Below are 26,009 nucleotides of genomic sequence, written 5' to 3' on the forward strand. Positions count from 1 at the left end.
TACCAGAAATGGCCTTACGCCATGTGATGGCCTCCATGGGACTCTGTTTCAGCAACACAGAGAAATGGAGTGAAGATTGTGTGGGATGAAGTCCTTAAAACACTTACATTTTGTGGCTTTGGAGTGCAATGGATCCTGGGAGTTGTAGTCCAAAAATTACTTTTCCATGCTCTGATTTCTCACCTGCACCTCATTCAGAACCATTTCCAGCATATGAACAGCCCAACAGATATTAAAGTTCGACAAAACGTTTTTCGGGATGTAACAATAGAGAGATTCCCTGAGAAATTCAGCCAAAGAACTGTGTAGCAAGCCTCTCACGGGAGAAGGCCAACCTGGGTCTCAAATGAAGTTACTTTTCTATTAAAATGTTATTATCTGTCTTTGTTCGCCTTTGTTCCCAGTCTTCCGAGGGCCAAAATAGGGAGTCACCTCTTCTTGCATCCTTGCAACTAGGGTTGGCATATTACACCCTCTCCATTTCTGATAGTTAGGATATTATGTAAATTATTAGAATTATTCATAATATTAATTCTTATTATGAAATTTCAATACATTAATGATGGTTTCTGTAATAGCACTTAGTTTCATCCTTGCTGTTGTTATTTATAGTTACTACAGTCAACCCAACACGTTCTCTGGGGTTAAGGTGTAAGATCCTCACAAAAGTGGGAAAACTGAATAAAAAATCTGAGAAAACACTTTTCGGTAAATATCTAGATCCTCCAGGGCAACTCTACAATCAACTTTTACCAGGTGTCGACTGTAGAGTGATGCACAAGGACTTGCAAATGATGGGAGAAATTGTCTCTTGAGGAATCTCTTGGTCCTCCAAGAGACAATGGACAAATAGCAATACTAGACAAATAGCAATACTAGAAGATCTGGAAATTCTAAGAAAACATATTAATCAAATCCATAAATAATCAAATGTGAAAGGTAAAACCCATAAATGTGGAGGGCTGACTGAGCTCTCCTGATAGAACTAGAATAGTGTTTATGGTGCTGGATTTGAAAGCACTATAAACACATGACAAATTCATATTAATCCTGGAATTTGCCATGTGATTTTGGACTACCATTATATCTCAGCAAAACTACCTTCTATGGTTGCTCTGCTTGTACCACTCCACAACCAATTCTACCAAAAAAAAAAAAAAACAGCCCCCACATACTATAACCATTAAGAACAGTTGGCTCCTTCAATAGGCCCCCTCAATATGCCTGACACAAGGAAGATGGAATGGCACCATTGGTCCATGTATAAAGCAAGGAACCGGCCCAACTTTTCATATTACTCTAAAGTGCCAGGGCTTCAGGGAAGTTCCAGCGCATTTCCTGACATTTCCCAATGTGAGTAAAACAACATTAACCTACTTTGCTTCATGATGGGGGTGAGAATGTCCATGTGGGTATCAAAGGGCATGTTTTCACCCACTTCAATTATCTGGCCCATTTAGATGGACACTAGAACACAGAGCAATGTATTCAAAGAACAGGAAAAGAGATTCCATCTAAACATCAGGAAGAACTTCCTGAGAACAAGAGCTGTTTGACAGTAGAATAATGTACTGACTCAGAGTGTGGTGGGGTCTTCTTTTCTGGGGGTTGTTAAACAGAAACGGTATGGGCATCTGCTGAGAGTAATTTGACTGTGTCTCCTGTGTGGCAGGAGGTTGGACTGGATAGCCCTCGTGGTCTTTTCCAACTCTAGGATTTTGTGAATTTTATAAAAGAGTCACAAAATAATATGCCTATATGGGATCCAAACACAGGAAACAAGATGAACAAGTATTCCATCATGGCATGCTGCCAAAAGACTTTATTTCTGATTTTGGAATGATCACATCAGAATAGAATCACGTGAACAATGGCAGCCTCCCGGTATGAACCAATGATATCTACTGCATAAATCATCTTTAACAACCTAGAAAGAGAAAAACAAAAAATAAAACCCCTTTATAAAGTCATTCTGCTAGCACAATATAACCATAACCAGAGATCCAAAAGAAGATGTCAACATACAAAGGTCATAACAAATGCCCATGCCAATTAAAAATATCTACAGCTAGCATCAAAATTAATGTAAATCCAAAGCAATGAGCTTAGACAAGTCAGTGTTGATTTCACCCATCTTTGATTTGTATTTTTTATGTTAAACATGAACATATTTATCAATTTTTTAAAAAAATCTCTGGTTTCTCTTCAGATTGTATAAATCTTTTGCCTTTTTAAAAAAAATCTTGTAAAAAGAAATTAAAACAAAATTCTTGGCAGCAATTGGAGAAAATAAACATTTAAAATGTAAACCTATCGGAACTGATAATTTTTTTCAAGTATAACTCCAACCAAAGATAGATAGCTAGATAAGTACACTCTGAACACTGAGGTCCTCTGGGGAGCGTCTGCTCCAACCTGCCAGAACCCGACTGACAACTGTAACACAGAGGACCTTTCTACTGGCGACCCACAACAGAACAACCTGCCATTTAGCTCTGACAGCTAAATCAACTGGCAGAATTTAAAACACAAGTGAAGACCTATCTCTTCCAGAAGGCCCAACAGATAGTTTTAATGACAAATTTTAAACTTCCACTCTATTTCTAACTTTTTTGTGTATTTTAATATGTATATTATGGAAATATGTTTTAATATGTGTGATTTAAATGATTATGTGTTTTGATTACTTGTTTTAGCAATGTTTTAACCCGCCATAAGCCATGAGGAGAACAGGTAAAAAATAAAATTACCATTATTACCATTATCATTATTTAAGCTGATTTCATTTATCACCTGGAGACTTCTCACAATACTCTTATTCCTGACAAAACACCCAATAGTACCTGCAAGCTTTGCCATCACTTCCCATTTCCAATTTTATTTACCTTAATAAGTACAGTATGCCCATCTAGGATCCACATCATAGTTACTGGTGAGAGAACACCACCGTTTCGAATTATATATCCCAGCTGATGTACAGGAGGAGTAATTTTGGCCTTTGTAGATGAAAGGAAAGACACATGTCCCTATGGAATTGGCATCTATTCCTGGAAGGAAAAGAATGGAAAAAACTCAGAGAAAACTAATACCAGTTGTAGAATTCTGTGGTGGGTGGGTGATGACTGAATCATTGCTTCCCTCTCCATGAAGCTGCATCAAACCCACAAATAATCAAAACTGTGAATGCCAAACCTGTGAATGTGAAGGGGCAACTGTACTCTGTATTCTACTCTTCTTGAGCAACCTCAACATCAGGCAGGAATGCTTGGCATCAGGAGTTACAATCCAAGAACATTATTTTGGCAAAATCAAGGTGGGGAAAGCACATAGCATGGGATTTTTATGGTCCCATGGAACCTCCAGAGGTCAAAAATAGCAGATGCACCCAAATTCCCTCCTAGTAGCATTGGGAGCATTTTTGCAGATTCCCCCACCACTGCTGCCACTGGATCAGCTTAGGCACAGGAGAGATCTTCTTTTAATACAGGAAGTCATCAGGAATTTACTTCTGGTTACTAATTGTTGGAAGACAGAGTAAAATGGACTGAGACCCCCGCCCCAAAGTGAAGACAATTAGGTGTAAAATATTTTAATGATGATGATGCAGAGAAGAAATGAGATAATGCCTTTCAAAATATCCTGGGAACCTAATGCATCCTTCTAGTCTCCCACAGTTGTTCCTTCCTTCCCCCCACATAGATGGATCTTCTATTCATTGAACTGGAATTATTCTTACCCTCAGAATTCATTGCTGATCTTATATCGCTTCGTCAATTATATGCTCAGTAAGAAGAGTAACAATAAATGTCACTACTATTTGCTTCGCCTATAAAGATGCACATTAAAGTTTAACTATAAACTAGAAAGGCTAAAAATGTCATCCTGCCAGCTGACACAAAGGGGAAAGACCTGTTGGTATTCCCGTTCTTGCAGAAGGCCAAAAACCTCAAGAAAGTACTGAATGATGTGTCTGAGATTGTTGAGGTATTGGTTGTCACTGAGGATGAGAAAATGTATTAATACCAATTACATTGCCACCATTGACATCCAGAGTGGGTGACTGGGTGTAACCATACTGTAGAATAAGTAAAGTTGGATGCCATTTTCATTGCCATGGCTCAATGTTTTGGAACCCTAGGAAATGTAGATCGGTGAGGTACCCACACTTTTTGACAGAGAATGTTAAAGACCTTATAAAACAACTTCCATTTTTTCTCATGTCAGGAGCTAGTTGAGAAACTGCAAGTCGCTTCTGGTGTGAGAGGATTGGCCATCTACAAGGACGTTGCCTAGGGGACACCCGGATGTTTTGATGCTTGTACCATCCTTGTGGGAGGCTTCTCTCATGTCTCCGCATGGATCTAGAGATGATAGAGTGAGCTCATCCCCGGATTGGATTCAAACAGGCAACCTTCAGGTCAGAAACACAAGTCATCAGTCCTGCCAGCACAAGGGTTTAACCTACTGTGCTACCGGAGGTTCAACAACGTCTATGATTCCATAGAATTGAACCATGGCAAATAAAGTGGAGTTGAGTTGAATTTATTATACAGTTTAGATGCACCCTTTGATAAATCCTGGAACCAATTCCCTACTTCCCAGAAGCAATGGTCCCTATCAGCCTCCCATGTGCTGGGTGCAGCGTCTTAGGATGCTTGCACCCCAATTCATCAATGAAGCCCAACTGGAAATCAATGTAGATTGAATGATGGGCATTGTGGGGCTCCATGGATCAACTGGGGTGCAAACACCCTATGACACTTGCAGACCCCTGTGTGATGAAGTCCTTAGAGTATTCTGGGACTCAAGAACTTGTTCCAGTTTTTCTCTCCTGTTCCTTTCTCCTGACTTACTTGTATCAGCACAATAGCTCCACTGCATGTCCTTGTCATAGTTTCTTGTTGTAGCACACCAAAATCTCCTATCTTCTGAATACTCATTGGTGCAGGTATAGAATGAACGCTTCCTGTAGATGAAGGGGAAGATGCAGGGCTTGCCTTTGGAACTCCCTTCATATTCTGTAGATGTGAAGAACAATTATAAAGTAGACTTTAACTAAGATTTATTTTAAAGAGGGGGAGAGAATTAAAAAGAGCTGATGTAGACGTTTCAGTGCCTGACCCTCATTTTGGTTGGCCTCTCTTGCCTTCAACTTCTAATTTTGGACTTATTAAGGAGTAGCTATAGGTGCCTAGATATCTTAAAGACACTAGATCCCTTCCAGCCCTGTTGGGAGACCACCAATGAATACTGTCATATATCAAATATAGACAGTGAAAGGAGTCATAAACATATGATACTTTGATGTAATTTTTGCCCAAAAAATTACTTAGAGAGGAGGGGTTAAATATATAATTTGTTGGGGAGAATTACTGCAGGAGGTTACTTCTTTGGATTGCAACTCAGAGACCTCTACTTCTATAATCAATAGCCTTCCTTGGGGGAGGGGGTGATTTTGGGCACTTTAATCCAAAAAGTAACTCTTTCAGTCTAGGGTGAATCTACATGGACAAGATAACCCAGATTCACCCTGAATGTCCTCATTCCAGCGAATGTTGTGTATTATCCTGGGTAAAAGCAGCTTTGCTCAAGTTCAGGCAAAGTTGGGGGATGCTCTGGAATTTGCTAGAAACACTGAAGTATTCCACAGCTTTGACATCTGGATCTGGTCCACTGTCCAGATAAGAAGTCATCACCATCCCCTTTTCCCTGACCATGCCCATGTCCCTGTCACCACTTCCAGACAGCCACAGAGCTCTGTGTGACTTATTGCTGGCATCCCGTGCTGACATCAGTAGAGGGACCCACATGACCAGGAGGAAGGTGGGAAGATCAGCAATGGTAACCCAAAAGGTGAGGTGATGAACCAATGGGGCTGATGCAGTCTCAGCCCATTTGAACTGTATAGATAGTGTAGCACCACAGCCAGAGCCGGCCCTAGGTATTTTTCAAGTATAGGCAAACAGAATTTTGGCACCGCCCCCGCCCCCCAAACAATCACTGAAAAATAAAAGCATCGGATAAGCAAAAATGTTGGATAATAAGGAGGGATTAAGGAAAAGCCTATTAAACATCAAATTACATTAAGATTTTACAAATTAAGCACCAAAACATCATGTTTTACAACAAATCAACAGAAAAAGCAGTCTCGACTGCACTCCCGTATGTTTGGCGCCCGAAGCAACCGCTTAATTCGCCTCATTGTTGGACCGGCTCTGACCACAGCAGGTTCAGGAGAATGCTTGTGGTTGTCTCATTGGAGCTAGTCAAAATCGTTTCTGCTCTGGTTTGGCCATGGATTTACCAGCCAGTATGGACTTGCCACTAGGCATTTTCCATGGACCTTTTTGCCACCATGAGGATTCCTACCTTGCATGGAACATGTCTTCCATTTAGTATCTCTGTCATAGTTTGCAGTTGTAGCACACCACAGCAGATTATCAGCAGAGCCTTTTCTGGTACATGTAGAATAAGGCTCACCATTATAAATGAAAGGAAAGACACAAGGCCGTTGTTCTAAAGAGAAAACAAAGGGTAAAAGGAAAACATTGTTTTAAAACTATATTAAATGGGACAGGAGAAGAAGTATATAGTAAGATAAACTATTTGCAGGGTTCAGCAGCAATCTTCTGGCCCATTCTACAGATATCTTATGTATACTAGGACCCACACGGTCTTTAAACTGCTTTAAACAACAGAAACATAATGGAGAGTTTCTTCATAAAATGAAGTCTAACTGTGAAATCTGCCACTTCCTATGGAGCCTAGATTATCATTAAGGAAAAATACAGTAACAGCAAAGTGGTAACTGAAACAATTCAACATGGGTGAACCTGTGGGATCCCATCACATGTGGGGCTTTTTTGCATTAGCAATGGTTCTGGCATGCACCAGTGGCTTAAAACACGATTACTCATCCATGTTCTGAACTCCCTCCTTTCAGCACACTTCATCTCCATTTTAAGGACGAAGGGCTCCTGATGACAGCCAGAAATAGGCAAATGTCATGTGATGGGCTCTGTACCTCTTTGTCTTCAAAATTGAGATGAAGTGTCCTGCAATGGGGAAAATGCCCTGTGTGATGAGGTCACTGGATATACATTGGCACACTAAGAGGTCCAAATTCTGAAGTAGCAACAGAAATCTCCTATACCTCCATAACTCAGAATATATGGTAATGTCTGTTTTCCAAAGTTCAACTAAGAACTGTCTTCCATGATTTTGGCCCACCTGAGAATTTGCAGTATGTCCACTTTGGATCTTCATCATAGTTGCTGGTGAGAGAACACCAAAACATTCCAAGGGATGGTCCATCTGTTGTGCAAGTTGAATAGGATTTGCCTCCATAAATGAAAGGAAAGACACATGGTCCTGTTGGGTTTATATCCAGTCCTGAAAGATCAAACAAAAGAGATGAAGGAGGTTCTTATATATAAACAATAATGTTTCCTGAATTGTGTCACACTCTTACTCAGCATTCAGATCCATATTGTATTTCATGCACCATCTTTGATATCAGCAGAAATGGCAATGGATCAAATGAGAACTTCAGGGCAGTGCCCTCTCAAGCCTGACAACTTCTCCCAAGGATTCCATATCCTCTCATCCAAGCATGGAAAATCTTTTGACATGATCACAATAATTTATCTCTAACTGTAGGCCCTTCTTCACAGGTCCCAAAATGCAGACATAACCAGGTTAAAGGGGGGGAGAGCTAAATGATGCTAGTGGTAAATTTGCGCTAATTCGCAACAACTGACAAAAAACACGTGATAAAAAGGTGCACTTAAATCCTGGTTCTGGTTGGAAAATGCACACTTTCGCATAACTGTATATCTTTGCAGTCATTCAAAACATGTGCTTTCCTTCCCTTCTCCCTGTGTGGACTGTACTTTTTAAAAGCCCAAAACACCTGATTGGGCTGTCAAAGGGACACACAGGTGGCTCAAGGGAAGTACAAGTGGAAAGCAATTAGACCTTTCTGAAACTCCTTATTTTAAAACTTTATAATATTAAACAGAGCTTGAATTAACAATTGGGGAAGAGAGAAATCTGGTGGAAGCTTTTTTTAAAAAAAAATCACCCATTATGTACTGGACCTCATATGTGCACACGCGAATATGCTTATATTAAGATATTCACATGTGCAAATATACAGTCCAGTGCATAATGGAGTGAATTTTTTAAAATGAATCTTCCACCAGATGTCCCCCTTCTGCCCTCCATTTTGTTCTGATACAGAGGAAGCTAGCAAGGACAGCAGAGGACCCAATCCTAGAACTAACAGGTCTACGTGGAGACCTGAAGTCAAGTCCTGGATTTTATTACTCCCATTTAAAACGTGGATTTTGCCACTGTGTGGAAGCACCCTGTGAGTGCTATAGTGATAATATGAAATAGACATTGCACATACAAAACAGGCAAAACACCCTCCAACTATAATTCTTTTATAATGATAATTGTATTATTATTTTATTTTATTCTTATATCCCACCCCATCTGCCTGAAGGGACTCGAGGCAGCATACATGGAGACCAAGCACAGTAGAACAAAAATTAAAATATATCACCATAAAAATACCCTTGCATTACAAAGCATTGGACACATAAAAACATCTAAAACATCATAAAAACATGAACTCAACAACAATTGATAACCAGTAGCATGGTCAGAATTGAAAGGGAGAGGGACAAATCTGACTCTGTGACAACATTCCCATGGGCTCTGACAACACTGCTTCATTACAGTAGAGTCTCACTTATCCAAGCTTTGCTTATCCAAGCTTCTGGATTATCCAAGCCATTTTTGTAGTCAATGTTTTCAATATATCATGATATTTTGGTGCTAAATTCGTAAATACAGTAATTACAACATAACATTTCTGCGTATTGAACTACTTTTTCTGCCAGATTTGTTGTATAACATGATGTTTTGGTGCTTAATTTGTAAAATCATAACCTAATTTGATGTTTAGTAGGTTTTTCCTTAATCCCTCCTTATTATCCAAGATATTTGCTTATCCAAGCTTCTGCCGGCCCGTTTAGCTTGGATAAGTGAGACTCTACTGTATGTAGTACAGTTCCTTCTCCATTTCCTATCCCATTTTCAGATGAAATAGTAGCCAGACTGCTTATCTCAGCAACATAACTGTCGATGAAACTCACTGTTTTGCCTCAATTCTTTTTTTTAAAAAAAAAAAAGTTGGTGCCATCCCCAAAATATTAACCTCATATTGTCCCCAAACATTTAGAACCGCCTAAATTTGACAGCTCAGCCTAGCTGTGTGGAAAGGTATCATTCTAAACTGAGTTCACAATCCATAGTAATTGGGTGTTTCCATTGCTAGGAACATGATATTGGATGTGATGTACTCAATAGTAACAACACTTTGCACTACAGTTCTGGCCAGAGTCATTTTAGGTTGTGCAAAAAAATTGGATGAGTTAGAATTTGTAAGAAAATCAGAAGTTTTGTAAGTCGGAAGTCATTCTGAAGCGTTTGTGTGGCCCTCACTAAAAACTCAAAAAACGAAACTGACCCCATACTTTTCATTTTAGTTTTGTAGAGCTCAGACGGGTCCCAAAGTCAGTTTTATTCAGTGCAAGGCAAGAAAGAAAGCTAAGCTTGTGAAAGGAAGGATAAGAAAAGCTACCTTCCACCTTTGCCATTACTGTAAATTAATGGCTTCTTTGTGTGAAGACTTGATTTAATGGGTTCTTAGTGTGAAGACAGTGAGCACTGCATTTTGAGAATAGCACAGAACTTGGGAAATGTAGTTTGGGAAGGGGAGTAACACTATGTCAAAGAATTCAAAAGGCTGTGCTCTAAACTACATTTCCCAGTATGCATCAGAATCAGAAAGCACCAATCAGGAGAGAAGAGCGAGATTTGTCCCTCCCTAAAAAATAAATTTTTATCAGAACTTTAAAAATTTCCCTAAAATCAGTAGATGTATATTTCTGAAAGTGGGGGGGGGGGAATTATCCCCTATTATCTTGTGTCATTGGATAGAAAATTCAAAGAGCTAGCTCTTACAGTTTTTTTAATGCTGTTTATAAAAACTTTGAAAAGTTACCAAAAATCTGTGGAACGTGAAACATTATGAAATCTCATTGGCTAGCAATGTGTTATACCATTGTAGCAAGCTTCATCCCAGTAGCTTTAAAAATGAGAAATATAGGAGCCCCTGAAGTTTCCCCAATTATAGTAATTTAATTATGTGCATGCACAGTTTGGGGAGGAGCTATATGCCTGCATTCAACTACATTTCCCAGAATGCAATGCTCAACATTAGGCTGCAGCAGCCAGCCATCTTATTAGAGTTGGTCTAATAATAATAAATAAAATTATTGTAGAAATTATTGTAGAAATCTGTGCTAAATTGAAGCTATGTGGTTGTGTGTCATAAAGACAGACAGACATTCAGAGGGATTGCTGTTTTTTTTTGTGGGGGGGGGGGACAAGTTGTTTTTGTCTAAATTTTTAAAAATTGCCAAAAAACTGCAGATGTGTGAATCTTTCTGAAACTTCTGGAAATTGATGCCCTGGTTATCTTGCGCATTGTATATAAAATTCAAGTAGATACTCTTGTAATCTTTTTTTAAAAAAATTGTTTATAAAAACTTTGAAAATTCCCCAAAAATCCACAAATATGTGAAATGTTCTGAAATTTGGTGGGCTAACAGTGGTAAATGTGTTCTATCATTGTATCAAGTTTTACTTCAATAGCTTTAAAAATGAGGGATATAGGAGCCCCTGAAGTTTCCCCAATTATAGTAATTTAATTATGTGGATGCATAATTACTATAACGAAATAGTGATGAAATTTCATTAGTCTAATAACAGGTTTTTCAGTAAGTATAGTTTAGAAACACTTTAGAAACACTTTAGAAAGGAAGCGCCACTGCCCCCCAGTGTTGTAAGTACTTTTGAACTATTTTTATGGATCACGCATGCCTAGTTGTTACACCAGTGTAATTCCTTGGATTCAATTTTTTTTTTTAAAAAACTGTCTCCTCATTCACTGCCAGTGCAACGGTCACTTTCTATCCCATAATAAAGGTTTCCCCTGACGTGAAGTCCAGTCATTTCTGACTCTGGGGTTTGGTGTTCATCTCCATTTCTAAGCCGAAGAGCCGGCGTTGTCCGTAGACACCTCCAAGGTCATGTGGCCAGCATGACTGCATGGAGCACCGTTGTAGATCAATATCCCATAATCCACATCTGGGATACCTCCAGAATGGCCTCCAAAATACCTATAAAGCTACCAAACCCCTTGCCTGTTGTCTTTTCCATGCAATTATGCTGGCAAAATTTTATGACCTCATCATAAAGCTTAGACGCTTTGCTTTGCTTCGCCGGGCTTCTGAGGAGGAAAGAAGGAGAAGCGAGGCGAATCTGTCACCCACCACACAGCTCCATATTGGTGACACTTTCCCCATCACATGTGGAAAGTGTCGTCATTGCAGGGAGTCCCCACAACATGGAGCCAGCACAACACAGAAATTTTCCTGTGTTGCTGGGAAAAACGTCCAGGGATGCTTTCACCCTGGTTGGGGGTTGGGGGCAGGGCCTCTGCCAAAAGTCACATGATGTCGTGTTGGCCTTGGTCCCCCAGACTGGGTGAAAGCATCCTAAAATCATGCTAAAATCATCCTAGGATGATGAAGTGGTAATCTCCACTCCTGCTAGTTTTAAAAAATGTATTTTATTAGCAGTTTATATAAAATTAAGGACCTCATCACACTAGCGCATGGATCCACTTTAAATCCGGGTTCTGCCTTCTGCAGAAAACATAAGAAACACAATGCATCTGAACTACACCACTAACGTATAACTAAACTATTATGACATATAGAGGAATACAAATGATCTTTTCAGCTATATGTTTAAATATAAACCCTAAATGTTCTTTATGGAAAAAATCTTGAATATCTACAAAGAGCATATCTCTACTAATTCTCAAAACCTAATGTAGATATCACTTCCCAAAGATTGATAACTAAAGACAAATCTTTCTTAAAATTAAATACCAATGTTTCCTGGATCAGCCAATTTATTTAAGTTCATCTATATAAAAAGATCTCAGGTATGCCTCTGCTCAGGTACTAATAATTATGCATTATCTTAGTATAGACCTTATTGTCTTTTTATAGCTCTTTTTGGCATGTGAACATTGGGTCCAAATGTCTCAGCTTCATTAAGTCTTACTTGTGTCAGCACAATAACTCCACTTCTTTTCCTTGTCATAGCTTCCACTTGTAGCACACCAAAATCTCCCATTTTCTTCATGTTCATTTTCATTGGTGCAAGTAAAAAAAGTCCGGCCCTTGTAGATGAATGGGAAAAAGCAAGGCTGTCCATGAGAAGTCCCTTCATATTCTGTAGATGTAGAACATGATTAAAAGGGTGAGCCTTAGACAAGTTTTGAGCAAAAGGCAGAACAGAACAGTCAAGAATAAACCTCACAATATTGGACATGTCCACACAATAACATCTGCAATCTCTATCTTTGCAATATCTGTGCAATATTATAACACTCCCAGTAGAAGTTAAGATGACTTACCTGAGAATGTCAAACTTTGGACACATCATGATGTGACTTATTAGAAATCATAATATGCTTGGTAAACTGGGAGGAATTAAGGAAAGAGAGCAACCACACTACAGGTGTATTGATTCAATCAAAGAAACCATGGCCCTGAAAACTTGGCACAAGTCTGCAGTTTGACATGACTTTAACTGCCATATCTCAATCTTATGGAATCATAAAAGTTGTAGTTTAACAAGGTCTTTAGCCTACTCTGCCAAAGAGTGTTGGTGCCTCAACAAGTTACAAATCACAGGATTTTGTAACATTGAGTCACAGCAGTTCAATTGGAATCAAACTGCATTCATCTTCCAGTTTAGACCCAGCCCTAATCAAGACAGTTGTAGATCGGAATCTCTCATTCATAAGATTGTCAGAAATTGAAGCTCACTTAATGGCAAATAACAGTAATCAATATTATAGCAGATATAGCAGATGAAATTGTCCGGATGTTGCTTTTACAAGTCTGCCATGAAAAGATGCAAGGAATCCTAAGGTCTCCACCCACAGACTCCACCACTGATTTTACTGTGTCAAAGAGAGCTCTGAAAGGGGGAAAGAGCAAGAGAGTAGTGATGTGACTACTTTCAGGTGTTTTTAAATAATATTTCAAAATCTATTAAAGATAATTACATGGGGTAAAAACAAATGAAGCTACATTATAAAATCTATAATTATTGTTCAAATTTCACATAAAAATTGATGAGAATAAGAGATACGGCAATTTGAAAAGTCTCTTGTACAAATATTTTCACTTTAATTTGGAATATCTAAAAATAGAGATCTATGATCCACACGTGTTATTACATTTTCTACAATGCACTTTACATTGGGCTACCCTTGGACCAAGTTCAGAAACTCCAACTGGTTCAAAATATGGCAGCCAGATTGGTTACAGGAACATCCAGAAGTACGCATATTACATCTATCCTAAAGTCACTCCACAGGCTGCCAATTCGTTTCCAAGCAAAGTACAAGGTGTTGGTTTTGACCTTTACAGCCCTACAGAGTCGCCGTCTCCCATTCAATCCGCCCCGCACACTTTGGTCTTCTGGGGTGCTTCCCTAAGCCAAGTGCTCGCCAGAGGGATGAGCCCTGTCCCTCCAGCGAGCACTTGCCCCTTGGGAGGCACCCCATGCACGTTGCTAGGCAGCAACGCGCACAGGGTGCTTCCCTAAATGGGTTTGCTGGAGGGATAATAGGGTCTTCCTATTATCCATCAGTTCCGGTTATTCGACATTCGGCCTGCCCATTTATGTCAAATAACCGGAACGCTGCTGTATTTGTGGTGTTTTTGCTGTGCTTATGTGTTTTAATTGTTCTTTAACCCACCTCGAGCCATGAGAAGAGGCGGGTAAGAAATAAAATTATTATTATTATTATTATTATTATTATTATTATTATTATTATTTGCCTGGAAACATTATAAATTGTATTTAATCTTAAGTTTTTCTTATGGAGTTTTTCCTGAGGGTCCACTTCTGATGTCAGTTTTGGTATACATATTATGTTATCTTCACATCACAAATGTTTATTAAATATCTGAGACATCAAAACTTGATAATTTTCACTATGTTGGCTATTGCTGTTATTGAAATTTAAATTGGCAGAAAGGTAAGGTAATGATAGTGTGAACAAAAAATTCAAAATTTGGTTGAGATAGTGCTTGCAGTTCTGGAGGAACTCTATTTTTTGCTTCTCAGACTTAACATGGGGATTTGGTTAACCAGTTAAAATTCATAAGTTAACCAAGAGGTTTTTTTAACCTGAAAAATTGGGTGGGAGGGGGTGAACCCATACCCCACCTCCCCCCCCCCTTGGCTATGGGCTTGTGTGCATCACATCTAAATATGTGCCCTTGGTAGAAGACAACAATAATTCTCCTCTCTTAAAAATTAGATAATTTTCTGATGTTCCTATCTTCCAGCCTTCATTGGTGTGTGTTGCTGCTGCTTGTTTGTGGCAAGTGGATGACATTTTGGGACACTGTTTGCAACTAAGTTCCTTTGATGTTGATTTTGCAAAAAAGAAAAAAGAAACATTTCTTTAAGGACCTTATTATGCCTCATTTTAGTACATATTGGTGAAACATATCATTTGTGACAGATGACTGATGTCAAAGGTTTAAAAAGCTCACAACCTCTGAGGATGCCTGCCATAGATGTGGGCAAAACGTCAGGAGAGAATACTTGAACATGGCCATACAGCCCGGAAAGCATACAACAACCCTGTTTAAAAAGCTACTTCTTTAGATTGCAATTCAGACATATACACACACATCCTACATGTCCAGCCTATGGGTATGGTAGTCCAAAAATAATTTTCCCAGTCTCTGGTTATGCCCTAAACCTGTCCATGGAGCTTCTTGCCCCTATAAGGTTTCTTACCTTGAGAGGAGCATATCTTCCATTTAGTGTCCCTGTCATAGTTGTCAGTTGTGGCACACCACAATACATTATCATGGGCTCCTGTCCTAGTACATTTATAGTAAGACCTACCCCTGAAAATGAAAGGAAAGACACAGGGGCGGGGTTCTGTGGAGGAAATAAAAAGTCAGCATTAGGAAGTAGTATTAAACAAAAATTTACTGTTCTATTTTTCTCTTTTTTTCTGTACCTGAAGGAGTACAGTATGTCCACTTGGGGTTTTCATCATAGTTGCTGGTCAGAGAGCACCAGAGCTTTCCAGTGGATGACCCAGCAGTCGTGCAAGATGAGTAGATTGTTCCATTGTAGATGAAAGGGAAGACACATGGCCCATGCGAATTTCTATCTACTTCTGAATGGCAGTGATCAAAAGAGAATTAGGGAGCACAGAATAGGGGAGGGATTGGAGACAGAGAAAAATATATTGTCTGACAAGAGTATTTCCATGATTGTGACTTTGATAACCCAGATTTAGAAAAACAGTTATCTCCACTGTCTGCTGCCTTGTTAGGTAATTGAAAACTATAATTCACAACTAGTGTTAGTCAGTGAAATCATATCCTGGCCCTTTGATCCTTATATAGAGAAGAAATTTTAGCCAGCATTGCTTGCATAACAACCAATATCTCTTGGAAACTATTAAGGAACATGCATCTGGTCCTTATTTTACTGGCCCAATTATTTATATGGGCCCAAAGTCACCGTTTGCTCCAAATCCTAAAGGAGAACTCACAACTTTGGTTAACACAGTTCAAGGCCTTATTAAGCAGCTTTGACTCTCATAAACCCAGATCAGCTCCAAGTGTCATTTAGCCACCATAAAGCTGATTCACTGGCCCTTTGTACGAAATGGTCAGTGTAGAGTGTCAGAGGCCTGTCCATCAAATTACTGTTAAACACCCACATACTGTATCATAGTCCAAAGCAGTCTAGGGTCATTTACATCAGTCAGACAAAATAAGGTTGAGATACAAGAGTAGTCCAAAGTCATTTCCAAAAGGTTCAAAGCCAAGTAATCTCACTGACACCAAGGCTGTAATTCAAAACATACTGTATGTTTTGTGTATAACATACACACCAAAGTTCACCATCAGAGATTCAGGCTGCAACAATTACTTCAGCACCTAGTGTACTGGTTCGCAACCTGTGGGTCCCCAGATGTTTTGGCCTTCAACTCCCAGAAATCCTAACAGCTGGTAAACTGGCTGGGATTTCTGGGGGGTTGTAGGCCAAAACACCTGGGGACCCACAGGTTGAGAACTACCAACATAGGTGATCCATTTCCATCTACTTATGCCACTTTCCCAAGTGATCCCACCTGTTGGCCCTCTCTCAGCCAAGCAACTGGATCTCCTCAATTGAATGGCATCGGTTCTTAATTGCAGCCTAGCTGGAATATTTAGTTCCTTATTTGCTTCCTGAAGCTCCTGATCTTGCCCTGGTTCTGTATCCCTATCTTCTTGGGACAGCTGCTCCTGCTCTTCAGAGGTGGGTTCCCCAGTGTCAGACTGTTTGTGCAGCTGATACATATATTTGCCCCTGACTCAGATGCTGGGTGAAGAAGCCCTTCCCCTTCGTACTCAGCCCAAGTCATAATATAGAGAGGCATTCACAGAGTCAGAAAGGTAGGCAGAAACATCCCCTTTGTGCCTATCAAAAGTTAAACAGCCCCCCCCCCCCACTTTGCCCAATCCGTGGCTGCCTCTTAGAATTGGATGTGGTGAAATTTCTAGTAAAGCTATCTTTGCTGAATTATGATTTGACACAGATTTGTAACTCTATGAATCCGTAACTACAATCCAGATTGCTAGTCAACTGCGCCTTAAAATTAAATGTTTGGTTTTAGCTGATCTTGGTCTCAGTTTTTATGAGCTGCGCATAGGGCCCCAAACTGGGAGAAAATCAACATATTAATGGAACAAATTACCACATAGAACATTGTTTCATAGAGACTAATGCCATTTATAATATAAGCACCTGTGGCTGTGTGTTGTCTTATCAAATGATGTGATATGAAATCTTCAAAAATAATTGGGAAATAGTTGAAAATGCTTTTTAAGTGTCTGGAAAGCTGGACAAGAATAAGAGACTCTTGACCGTTCTTGATGTATTGTATACAAAATTCAAACATTTTTGTACAGAAAATATTGGGGGGGATTTCTACACAGGAAACAAATTGAGTTTGAAATCACTAAATCACCACCTGAAAAGCATTTTCAGTTCATGAAAAGTATTGTTTTCTGCACAGCAAATGCTGTTTTCAGTGTAAAAATACCGTGAGTGAATTTTGTGTAGTATAAATCCTGAACCTTCAATTATCTTCAAAACTAGCAGTCTCATAACAGAAATAGGAAATGTTGAAATTACTCATTGTTTTCCTCAAGAACAAAATTAAGAAATAATCATATTTCTGTTCTGCAGAGTCTTTCATTCCCCTTTTCCATTTACAATTGACAATGAAACCATCTTCTTACTTTTTTTGTTTACAATATAGCTTCCTATCTAACCCCATCAGGGTGTTAATCTTAAATCTCCACAAAATTCTTACCAGTACAATAGTTCCATTGAGAATTCTTATCGTAGCTCCCTGTAGTAGCACACCAAAAGCTCCCATTTTGTTCATTTTTATTGGTACAGGTGAAGTAGGTCTGGCCCCAGTAGGCAAAGGGAAATACACAAGAATCGTTACCTCTGAATTCTAGGTGAGACAAAAAAAAATAGAGAGTAGTGGTATCACTGTAAGTGATGTGCTTTGCTTTAGTTCTCCATGCTGGCATCTTCCAGGCATTTTGAATTACATTTCCCATAATACCTGATCACAATCCATGCTGATTGGGTATGACAGAATTGTCCACCATGTAGGAGAAGGCTAAAATTCTTTTGCAGAGCCACTTTATATTTCAACTGCATTCAAACAACAACTCTACATTTAAAGGGGAAATTTAGGGGCCCTTCTAACTGTCTCATAAAATCCATATTATCCGCTTTGAACTGGATTACATGGCAGTGTAGACTCAGATAATCCACTTCAAAGCAGATAATGTGGACTACCTGATTTGATAATCTGGATTATATGGCAGTGTAGTAGGGGTCTAGGTTCCCATCCCAATGTTTTGGATTTTCTCCAGCACACCAATGTAAGAGCAGAGAGTATTTGCAAGGAAGAATCAGACAGGCTCCTTCCACATAACTGTATAAAATCCAAATTGGATTATATGGCAATGTGAATTTAGATCATCCAGTTCAAAGCAAATATTGTGGATTATCTGACTTGATATTCTGGGTTATGTGGCTGTGTGGAAGGGCCCACAGAACGAGATGAGTCTTCATTGTTTTCCCACATTCCTATTTTATAGGACCTGAAACCAAAGATAAATAAAAGGGAGGGACACTGAAGGACATCCTTGAGACCATGGATGGGTTGCAAGGAGGAAAGTGCATGTGTGGAAAAACGTAAACTATTTCTTCTATCTCTGAGCCCCTTCTGCACTGCCATATAAAATCCAGATTATGTGCTTTGAACTCGATTATATGGCAGTGTAGACTCAGATAATCCAGTTCAAATTAAATAATATGGATTATTTGGTTTGATCATCTGAATTATATGGCAGGGTAGAAGGGGCCTGAGTGTTTTTCTGCAAATATCCATGTTGCATTTTTATATGTTTTACAATTTTTATTGTTTCAACTTTACAATATCTTGCTTAGTTTCCATTGGTGCTCATATTTACACACACTTGATTTCCATGTAACATTGCTTTTATCTGCACTCTCTCTTTGTATACATCTTTCTCTTTTAAAAAAAGGAAAAAAATAAAAATAGGGGTAAGAAGAAGCGGTTAACATATCAAGATCTCTTAGAAAATGTACATAGAGAATATAGAATCAAAACAAGAGAACAATTAATGGCAGAGAGTTTTGGCTTCCAGTGGTTTCCTTATTCACAGTCAACGGAGAGATTCAGACAAGACAAGCAGTCAGTGGGTTTTGAAATAAGGAAATCTGAATTTGAGTTACAATTATGTATGAATGATGAACATTTAATGGCTAAAATGTATATTGAAATGGGAAATGGCAGATCAGCAAGTTAAAGAATGCATGATAAAGTGGGCTCAAAATGTGAGGCACAATATAATGTTGGAACAATGGGAGAAAATGTGAAATAAAGGGTTATAATTCAAATTATGTTATAATTTGAAATAAAATTTCTATAAAATGATGTACCAGTATTATATGACACCTGAAAAGCTCTCTTAAGATATATAAAGAGTTTAAATATTTGTTGTAAATGTGAACAACAAGTGGGGTCTTTCTATCATATGTGGTGGACATGTAAACATGCCAAGAAATATTGGATTCAAATACTCACAGTGATCCAAAACATTTTAGGGGGAAGCATCCAGCTAAAACTGGAGACTTTTCTATTTGGTCTGACTGATAAAAAATAACCAGGATAGACTATGGCAATATAGATTCACAGCAGCCAGACTACTATAAGCTCAGAAATAATAACAACAACAGAGGAATGTATAATAAAAATGATGGACTTGACCAAAATGGACAAATCAGCATGTCTATTAAAAGAAGGGACATTGAAAACGTTTTTAAAAGACTGGAAACTTTTTATTCGCTTTTTGCATGAGAAAAAGAAGGGCTTGCCAATTCTGAGTTTTGAATAATAAATTAAAGGGTTTTTGTTGATGTTATAATATGAGAAAAGGGTTAGTATAGAGAGGTCAATAGGGTGAAGCATATGATATTAGCTTTCTTTGTAACTAGACTGAGATAGATCGGAGATCACCTATCTCTCCCCCCCCCCCTTTTTTTTTTTTTTTACCCCTGTAGCATTTTAATATCTTCCAAAATTGGATGAGTTAACCATGTTTCCTTGTTTTCCAGAAAAGCTCAGATTTTACAGGGACATTAAGTACTCATTTTCTCCCTCAATTGCATCCAGACTGTCTTCATAATGTATCTCTAGTTCCATTGGGTATCATGGGTTACACTGGGGCTGGATCTACACTGCCATATAATCCTGATTATCAAATCAGATAATCCAGATTATCTGTTTTGAACTGGATTATATGAGTCTGCACTGCCATATCATCCAGTTCAAAGCAGATAATCTGGATTATATATGGCAGTGTGGAAGAGACCTCATTCTAACATTAACAAAGGCATCCACATGACCAGGAAAAAGAGAAGATCATTCCCCTTCTTCCTGGTCAGAAGTAAAATCAATGAATTCAGAATTCAGCTATTCCCTCCATTTTTAAATATCTGAATTTTGTAGTATTGTATTTTGTTGCCATTTGTTAAAGAATTTCTTCCGTTTCTTCTTTTTCCTTCCCTAAATGCACTTTACTTTTGCATTTTAAATGTGCAGTTCATCAAATGTGTTTTATATGTGCAAGTGTAAAACTAAGACACTCAGGAAAGAATCTTGATGTGACTGAAAGTGTGTTGAATTAAAATTATTTCCATGTAGAATTTTATCAGTACATCTGTCCAAATGGGAGCACTGATGAAACATTACATAGAAGCAAATTCCACATGATTTTACAGGCAGTTGTAGTGAACTTCCCATGAGGTAGTCAGCTAATCTATAAAATAGCTTAGAAGTACAAATATGACACAGTAAAAAAAAAAAGAACAGCATAAAATAAAACATTTTTTGTGTCAGGAGCTACTTTAGAAACTGGTGTGAGAGAATTGGCCATCTGCAAGGATGTTGCCCAGGGGCCGCCCAGATGTTTGGATGTTTTTGCAATCTTTGTGAGAGGCTTTTCTCATGTCCCCGCATGGGGAGCTGGAGCTAATAGAGGGAGCTCATCCACGTTCTTCCTGGTTTGGATTCGAACTGGCAGCCTTCAGGTCAGCTACCCTATCTTCAAGTCATCAGTCCTGCCGGCACAAGGGTTTAATCCACTGCACCACCAGGGGCTCCTTAAGACACTGAGGCCATCATACAGAGAATCATGTCCAGTTTGTTATGAGGGTGAGTGATTCTTCTGCTAACATAAAGACAGCAAGATGCAAAGGAGCCCACAAGTACATTGCATATGATCTGAGTACAGAAGTCATTTTAGAAATTCATGGGGATAAATCAGAAGAATACAGGACAACGGAGGAGAAATTAAATCAGATCCTGTAACAATCAAGAAACAAATAAATGAAACCTCTGGCCCACAGATATGCCAAGACAGAAGACCAAAGGTTTGATGACATGGGACAAAAAAACTCCATACTCACCCGAAATACATCCCTGTTAGTCTTCACCATTCACTGTGCCTTAGGTAAGTATCCTTTTTTTATTTGAAGGGTTTTTTGCTTGTTTGTTTGTTTGTTTTGCTTTAGACAGATTTTTATCCTACATTAGGCAAAGCCTGTGTATCATAACCTGCTGATACTTCTGAAAGCAGACATCAGATATTTAATACTAAAACAGTTTAACTGAATCAGGGAGACTAACTATTCCTTACCTCCATTTACTCTGAGCAATGGTAGGAAAGCCCAGCAGCACAAGAGAGAGATCACAATAGAGACCATCTTCTTCCAGAGTTGGTTGGACAAATATGAAGAATGGTAAATTCACTCACTCCTTTGTATCCTGTGCCCAGTTTGGTCATTCCTTCCTCCTGCCAATGCAAACCTTTGGTGTTTATGCTGGTCTCTGGGGACTGAACAAATAACATGTTTCATGATCTGCCAGTTTAAGACAAAAATTGACCTCATGCTGGCTCTTATACTACACAGTTGCAAAATTGAATGCTGAAGGCTGAAGCAACTTAACAAACATAACCCATGATTGGAAATGATCTTCTTGGGGTCACAAATGGCTTTTATACAACTTGTGCTCCATATATCCACATTTTACCTTGTTCTTTCTTAGGCCAAATCCATCCAGAGGGAGAGATGGGAAGGTACTTTCCTAGGGCCCTTCCACACAGCCATATAACCCAAAATATCAAGGCAGGAATTCCCACAATATCTGCTTTGAACTGGGTTATCTGAGTCCAGACTGTCATATATTCTTTTTTTTTTTTAATGATCTTTATTGAGTATTCCACAAAGCATACATAGATATTCATACATTGTAGGAAAATAGAAAAAAGAAAAACAAAAAGAAAAAAACAACAGAGAAACAATAACAATATCGGCGGATCTCCCCCTTCACCCCAGATTTCCTATTAATTCTACTTCTTACATATGAGCTACGATCTACAATCACCTCTTGTGAGGTGATAATTATACTCTGGGCTTTAATATACTATAATGTATCACTGGGTAGAATGGGAGAGATTGGAAAATAAGGAGAGAAAGCGAGAAAAAAAGGAGAGGGCGGGGGACAAGGGAGAAAAAAAAAGAAGACAAGAAGAGGAAAGCAGGGAATTGGGAAGGGGATTTAAAAAAGACCTCCGGTCCATTCCGCAGGAGATTAATATTTCCTTAGTTCCTTCCTATTATATGATTAGCTCGCTCTTTATCACTCTCCTGTTCATCTCCTTTACCATTTTTATCATTCTCGAAGAAGACTATTCGAAGCTAGTCTGCCATTTGTCCTGGAGATAGCTTATAAGTGGAGACCAGTCCGTCTTATATCTTTTATTCTGCTCTCGCAGCAGGAAAGTCAGAGAGTCCATATCCATTACTCTCTAAGTTTTATGATCTATTCTTCCACCGTCGGTATGTCTTTGGTGCGCCATTTCTGGGCCACGAGAGTCCACGCAGCTACCGTGATATAAAATAATATTATGTCCTCATTTCTTCCTAGTTCAAAATCGGTGATGTTTAGCAGATAATATTCCGGTTTAAAGTCAAATTTGATTCTTAATATTTATTGGAAGTGCTCATGAATTTTTTTCCAGAAACCTTTCACGCCCTTACAGTCCCACCATGCATGAAAGAAGGTCCCTTCTTTGTCATCACATTTTCAACATTTCTTATTTTGGTTCTTGTAGTATTTTGCCAATCGTGATGGAGTTAAGTACCAACGAAAAAACATTTTATAACAATTTTCCCTCACCCTTATCGATCTTGAATATTTCAACTTTACTCTCCATAATTTCTCCCAGTCCTCAAACCTAATAGAATGACCTATGTCTTGTGCCCATTTAATCATATTATCTTTCATCTCTTCCCTTTCCGTGTCCCATTCCAGAAGTTTTTGATATAATACCTTAATCACTTTTTTGTCACATCTCATTACCTTATCCCATAAAGTCTCTTGCATCATGAAATCTTTTTTTCTGTCTTCTACATAACATTCCCATATCTGTCTGTATTGATACCAAGTTATTTTCTCCTTTATTTTTCTAAGTTCATCTCATGGTTTTATACTCCAAGTGCTGCCCTTTTTTTCCAATAACTGCTTGTATGTTAACCAGTTATCTCCTGCTATTTCTCTTATTTGATATGCCTCCCCTGGAGAAATCCAGCTTGGTGTTTTTTTATAAAATCTTTCTCTATATTTACTCCAAACCTTTAGGAGGGCGGTCCTCACATAGTGATTCATAAAAGATTTTTCTACTTTAGCTTTATTGTACCATAGGTACGCATGCCAACCCCTCCTTATGTCAAAACCCTCAAGGTTGAGCACTTTTGTTCTAGCTAGTGTAGCCCAATCCTTCACCCAACCTAGTGCACATGCCTCGAAATATAACTGAAAGTTCGGGAGGGATAGACCTCCTCTTTTATTGGAATCTGTTAGCAGTTGAAAGCTAATTCTGGCCTTTTTCCCGGCCCATATGAATTTTGATATATCCTTTTTCCACTCCTTATACCAGTAATTAGTCCTTATAATTGGTATCATTTGAAAGAGAAATAATAATTTAGGTAATACGCTCATTTTGATTAATGAGATTCTACCCAGTAAGGATAAATTTAAAAAATTCCATTTTTCTAATTTTTTTCTCATCTCTCTCCAGGTCATCTCATAATTATTTCTAAGTAGTTGGGAGTTATGTGCTGTTAATTGTATCCCAAGATATCTTTTTTTTTTTGTTACTTCCAGGTTGGATTGTTCTTGTAGCAAGTCTCTTCTGCTTTTGATTATATTCTTTGCTAATATTTTGGATTTGTGTTTATTAATTTTAAATCCTCTAACTTATCCATCAATTTCTGTATCGTTTCGAGGGGGCTCTCCATAATACAAACCACGTCATCTGCAAAGGTCTTAACCTTAAACTCGTCCTTTCTTATTTTTGTCCCCTTGAGCTCATCATCTTTTCTAATTTCTTCCATTAAGACTTCCAACACAAGAATAAACAAAAGAGGGGACAAAGGGCACCCCTGTCTGATTCCTTTATATAGCTGTAACATTTCTGTTTCTTGACCATTAATTAGGATATTGGCTCTTTGTTTTAAATAGACTGTCTTTATAGCATTCTCGAAATGAAATCCCATATCCATGTGCCTTATAAGTTATAACAAAAATTCCCAACTTGTGTTGTCGAAGGCCTTCTCTGCATCTAAAAAGAGAAGGCCTACTTCTTTTTGTGGATTATTTTCATAATATTCGACTATATTTAACACAGTTGTTATATTATCTCTCATATATCTATTAGGTAAAAAACCCGTTTGATCTTCATTAATTCTGTCCTTTAAAAAGACCTTTAGTCTGTTAGAAATTATATTTGCAAAAATTTTGTAATCGTTATTTAACAAGGAAATGGGGCGATAATTTTTTACGTTGGATGGACCAGTCCCTTCTTTATGGATTAGTGTTATGTTCGCGCTTTGCCATGAACTTGGTATTTTTTCATGGTTCAAAATATTATTCATAATTTCTTTTAAGTAACAGATCAGCTCCTCTTGAAATAGTTTATAATAGATAGCCGTTATTCCATCCGGGCCTGGTGCTTTGTTGTTGGGGAGGTTTTTTATTGCCTGCTTAATCTCATCCTCATCAATCGGTTTGTTAAGCACTCCCCTTTCTTCCTCTGTGAGTTTACCCAATTTAGCTCTTTCTATATATTTTATAATGTCTTCTCTTTTAACCTGATCTTTTTGGTATAGCTTTTTATAGAACTCCTTAAATTGTTTTGCAATATCAACATCTGTTCTGTAAGTTTTCCCTTCCCTTATTATCTGTGTTATATGCTGTTGTTGCCTCCTTTTTTCTAATTTCTTGGATAGCCACTTGCCTGGTTTGTTAGCATTTGCAAAGTGGTTCATTTTTAAGTATTTTAGATTTCTTGCCATTTTTTTCTATTTGGGCTGAGTTAATTCTATTCTTAATCAATTCTATGTCTAGTTTTATTTTTTTGTCTGTCATATATTCCAGTTCAAAGCAGATAATGTGGGATGTTATTCAGCTGTGTGGAAGGGGCCTTAGATTTCCTTATTTGAGCCTCACTGTATTGCTAGAGGAACTCTGTTGTGAGTTGACCCATTCCTGTATACTCTCTTTGGGATGACTTGTATTTCTATTCCAGTGGGCAATAAAGCTTTGGGATATTGTTTTTGCTGTTGTTGCTATTATTGACACAACGACATTGTACTTACTTACTTAGGCGATCCCTCGTAGGCCAAGGATGACGGTCCTCCAGTTATAGGGTCCTGGGGGTGTGTCCGTAGATGGCTGAAGAGACCTATTATTGATCTGCATGTTCTTCCGCAGTGAGGACATCAGTTTCCAGGTGGAAGGCGGTCTCGGTCAGGGTTGGCTTGACGGGCCTTCCTCTGGCCCGTTTCTCCCTTAAGCCCTCCATTCATGCCTCTTCGAACTCCGCAGCATTGCTGGTCACAGCTGACCTCCAATTAGAGCGCTCAAGGGCCAGGGCTTCCCAGTTCTCAGTGTCTATGCCACAGTTTTTAAGGTTGGCTTTGAGCCCATCTTTAAATCTCTTTTCCTGCCCACCAACATTACGTTTCCTGTTCTTGAGTTCAGAGTAGAGCAATTGCTTTGGGAGACGGTGATTGGGCATTCGGACAATGTGGCCAGTCCAGCAGAGTTGATGGCTGTGTCATATAATGACATTATATGACACAGC

General features: G+C 38.6%; 1 protein-coding gene across 2 annotated transcripts; it reads right to left on the minus strand.

Moving 5' to 3' along the window:
* Positions 1-1,792: 1,792 nt before the first annotated feature.
* Positions 1,793-21,663, minus strand: LOC100566180 (epididymal sperm-binding protein 1). 2 transcript variants are annotated; one of them, XM_016995813.2, is made up of 10 exons: positions 21,498-21,661; positions 17,564-17,713; positions 15,206-15,367; positions 14,977-15,123; positions 12,211-12,381; positions 7,231-7,392; positions 6,370-6,516; positions 4,854-5,018; positions 2,886-3,047; positions 1,793-1,927 (listed from the first exon to the last, which is right to left on the minus strand). In XM_016995813.2, exons 1-9 carry the CDS (start codon positions 21,562-21,564, stop codon positions 2,887-2,889), a joined length of 1,332 nt encoding a protein of 443 aa, XP_016851302.1. In that variant the 5' UTR covers positions 21,565-21,661; the 3' UTR covers positions 1,793-1,927; position 2,886. The 2 variants fall into 2 exon arrangements, with proteins under 2 accessions (XP_016851302.1, XP_016851303.1); XM_016995814.2 differs by lacking the exon at positions 14,977-15,123 and having other exon boundaries at positions 21,498-21,663.
* Between the last annotated feature and the right edge of the window lie 4,346 nt (positions 21,664-26,009).

This window comes from Anolis carolinensis, chromosome 6 (assembly GCF_035594765.1).
Source record: "Anolis carolinensis isolate JA03-04 chromosome 6, rAnoCar3.1.pri, whole genome shotgun sequence".
NCBI classification, from domain to species: Eukaryota; Metazoa; Chordata; class Lepidosauria; order Squamata; family Dactyloidae; genus Anolis; species Anolis carolinensis.

Coding starts and splice junctions, on each gene's coding strand:
- LOC100566180 (XM_016995813.2), bottom strand. CDS start 21,564: ATGGTCTCTATTGTGATCTCTCTCTTGTGCTGCTGGGCTTTCCTACCA. Junction 12,382..14,976: donor GAAGATATGCTCCTCTCAAG/GTAAGAAACCTT, acceptor CTACATCTACAG/AATATGAAGGGACTTCTCAT. Junction 6,517..7,230: donor GACATACTGCAAATTCTCAG/GTGGGCCAAAAT, acceptor TTTTCTCTTTAG/AACAACGGCCTTGTGTCTTT.